At 36.2% G+C, this 3,822-nt stretch overlaps 1 protein-coding gene across 1 annotated transcript; it reads left to right on the forward strand.

Annotated features, from left to right (window-relative positions):
• Positions 1 to 352: 352 nt before the first annotated feature.
• Positions 353 to 3,535, forward strand: LOC143617793 (uncharacterized). The gene is made up of 5 exons (XM_077090240.1): positions 353 to 498; positions 926 to 1,068; positions 1,152 to 1,281; positions 1,378 to 1,569; positions 3,233 to 3,535. The coding sequence occupies exons 1-5, from the start codon at positions 451 to 453 to the stop codon at positions 3,440 to 3,442; spliced, it is 723 nt and encodes a 240-aa protein (XP_076946355.1). The 5' UTR covers positions 353 to 450; the 3' UTR covers positions 3,443 to 3,535.
• Positions 3,536 to 3,822: the final 287 nt, after the last annotated feature.

Here is a 3,822-nt window from a genome sequence, read left to right on the forward strand (position 1 = left end):
TCCATTTCGTAGAGAAGAAAGTTGATTAAAGAGTAGAAAAAAATATAGCATGAAGGAATATTTTTGATGTAAAATATTTGGAGAAAATTAGATTTAACTTATAGAGACTTTAAAATATTCATTTATTCCGGTTCGCTTACCTGATGAACCTTGCTGAGCTAACGGCGGCAGTACAGAACCCGATTCAACCCGAGAGAGAACCCGAGGAGAGCCGGGTACCGAAAGGAATAAAAATTAAAAAACGACGTGGTTAGGTTTTGGGCAAATGTCACCCAAAAGCCATATGACATAGCTTGTCCGTCTCAATAACAATAACAATAACAATAACAATAACAATAACAATAACAAGTGGTGGTGAGTCGTTGAATAATAAAAAGTCAACAACTACTATACGCCTCAAAAGTCAAAACCCAAACCTGCAAATCTCACTCCCTCTTTTGCTCTTCAAACATGGCTACTTCCGACCTCAAGAAAATACAGATTCAACGAGAAGACATAGTAAGTTTTTCACACACACACACACACACTCCTTTGTTTCGATTCACAGTAACAGAGTTGCAAATAATACTTAAACTATCCAATTTGGTAGTTATCATGAGTTATATATAGCCTGACTATGCATGCTTGATTCAAATTGTAATCAGTTCTATGTTTTTAAGTGGTTGTTCAATCATCAAATTGATTAGAGATGATGATTCATACGGTCTAGTTAGACGTGATTGAAACTGAAATCAGCTCAATCGAAGAATGTAAATATGTAAATCAGCCTGTTTCCGTTTACCTGCCACTTTATTGTAATATTTTGACAATCAAAATTATTTTTAAAAATAAATAAATCAATATAGAATTAGATGATGACTATTTAGGGCTACTAATCATGCAACTGCAAATCTGCAACATGAAATTAGCCATGTATTGATTGCAGACATTTGATGCATATGTGGTCGGCAAAGACGATGCTCCTGGAATTGTGGTTATTCAGGAATGGTGGGGAGTTGACTTTGAGATCAAGAACCATGCCCTTAAAATCTCCAAACTCGCACCTGGCTACAAAGCCCTGATCCCCGAGTAATCTATTCACATAATTCAAGCACATCACTAATGATCATAAATCATAAACATGTTCCAAATTTGTTCTTTCATGGTTTCAGTTTGTACCGTGGAAAGGTCGGTCTTGATGCTGCAGAAGCACAGCATTTGATGGACGGTCTTGATTGGCCCGGTGCCGTGAAGGATATTCAGGCTTCGGTTAACTGGCTCAAGGCCAATGGCTCACCAAAGGTATAATATGGAGTTATTGACACGATGATGCTCTTAGTTATAACTTACGTTTTTAACTTGTTTGGTTTATCCAAAATTATTGTGCTGCTGATATAGGTGGGTGTGACCGGATATTGTATGGGTGGTGCTCTTACTATCGCGAGTTCTGTTTTAGTCTCAGGGATTGATGCTGGTGTAGCATTTTATGGTGTGCCACCTCCACAGCTTGCAGACCCTGCTGAAAGTAAAGTACCTATACAGGCTCATTTTGGTGAACTTGACAATATTGTTGGATTTTCAGATATAAAGGTATGATCTTGCTAACAGAAGTGCCAAATCATTTACTTTTGTTGATCATCATACATTAGTAGGTTATAATGCAATCTGAGTTGACTTTTGCTCCAGCATGTTTAAATGGGCTCGGGTCAAACTGGTCATTTCTTGTTCGGGATGGTTGTCTATAAGTAATCCGTGAATGTAATATCATGAATAATTATATTATTACAACAATAATAACAATCTAACTTTTGAAGAAAAATATTTGGAGGTAGGGGTGTAAACGAGACGAGTCGAGCCGAGCCGAGCCGAGCTCAGCTCGTATAACTTTGTAGTGCTCGAGCTCATCTCTTTTCAAGTTTTTATTTCTAAACCTTGGGCTCGGCTCTTGAGCATATTTTCAAGCTCGAGCTCGGCCCGTGAGCAAATTTTCAAGCTCTAACTCGGCTCGTTTATTATTTATTAATTAATTTATGCAAATTTATAAATATTAGTTTATATATTTATATCTTTAGTTTTTATATATAAAAAATATATTATTTAGTTACTTCATCCTAATTTTAATTATAACAATAATTATTATATAGGCATAATAAAATTGTATAAATATTAAACTCGTTTAGTCGTTTAGGCTAGCGATCCAACTCGAGTTTGACAAGTACAGCTCGGGCTTGGTCTCGTTTATAAAACAAGCTTATTTTTAGGCTCGAGCTCGCGATAGTAAGTGCGGCACCCTACGGGAAAACCCAAAACATTTGGGATGGGTAATACCGCTTCCATTAGGGTTGGGACAGTTTGAAATTTTTCGCGGGTTTGGGACGGGCTTGGGATTTGTAATACACCTGATCACCCGATTAAATAGGCTCGTTTACCCTATTATATACCCTAGTAACCCGATATAAATTTATCTATTTATTTTAATTTATAAACATGTATTAGCATACTTTCAAAATTATTCAACTCAATGACAATTGTTACATTTGAAAGTCTCTTGAATTTAAACACACATATATACAGGGCATGAAGGCAAATATTATGATCATTTGTTCCTAGAAATAAGATTGTTATTGCACTTTGAATTCTACATGATTCTAACCTATCGCCTTTAATAGTCACTACACTATAAAAAGCAGTTTTAACAACTTGTATTATTAAAAGGATCTGCTGTAAATGCAAAAGTAATGCTCCATTCGGGTATGTAAACCAACATGTCTAATTATTGCAATATTTTAGTAGAATGAACGCTAGAAAAACAATACAGATAACAAAAATAAATAAATAAATACACGCAACAAAATGATGTTCATTTAGTTTACTGGAATCATAATAACTATTTTATTGTAAATTTTCGATTAGTTATATATCGTCAAAACCCGATAGATACCCGACTGGTTTGAGCCGGGTACACACGACGTGTATTTTTAATAAACTAACGGGATACTCCCGAAACCCGATGGGTTTGGGACGGGCTTTAATAATCAGGTGTGAGTTTGGGAATACATAAACCCGACCCATTGCCATTCCTAGCTTGATTCGAGCTTTTAGCGAGCCGATCTTAAGTAGCTCATAAGTGGCTTGGCTTGTTTGCAGCCCTATTTAGGAGATTTTATGCATCAAATAAACCTTTCGCAACATAGTAAACAGGTTTATTATAAAAAAAATGAAAAAATCAATGAAGTTGGGGCTTATTTTGTAGGCTGCTAAAGCTTTGGAGGAAAAACTGAAGGTATCGGGTACACCATACGAGGTACATGTGTATCCAGGAGTGACACACGCGTTTATGAACACTTCTCCGGAAGGTAATGCGAGGAGAAAGGGTATGGGAATGGTAGATGACAACGAGGCCGCTGCTGACTTGGCATGGTCTCGTTTTCAGTCTTGGATGAACCGTTACTTGTCGGTCTGAAGCTGAATTACAAACAAGGTATCAAATAATTACCATGTTATAATAAAACTGAAAAAGAACATGAGTGATTTAAAAGTGGTGTGTATCATCTGTAAACAGCTTTAACTGTTCAAGGTGAAGACGTGACATTGGTTGTTAATGTTGACATCTACACTCTGGATATAGTATATACTGCATAATGCATCTGGTTGTTTCAACAACCGCAGGTGGGGTTCTAAGTTCTAACGTTTAACATGTCTAGTGACGAATTAAAAGTGGTATATTTTACCAATTCATACGAGTTAGGGTGTGTTTGGGTACATGGTTTGGAATTGATTATTCCGACTTGAAATCATTATAATCAGTTTTATAATATTACATATCTGAAAGATAGTGAAGGT

This window comes from Bidens hawaiensis, unplaced genomic scaffold, assembly GCF_021521415.1.
Source record: "Bidens hawaiensis isolate Kalapana, Puna unplaced genomic scaffold, B.hawaiensis_p1.1 tig00058453_1, whole genome shotgun sequence".
Lineage (NCBI taxonomy): Eukaryota > Viridiplantae > Streptophyta > Magnoliopsida > Asterales > Asteraceae > Bidens > Bidens hawaiensis.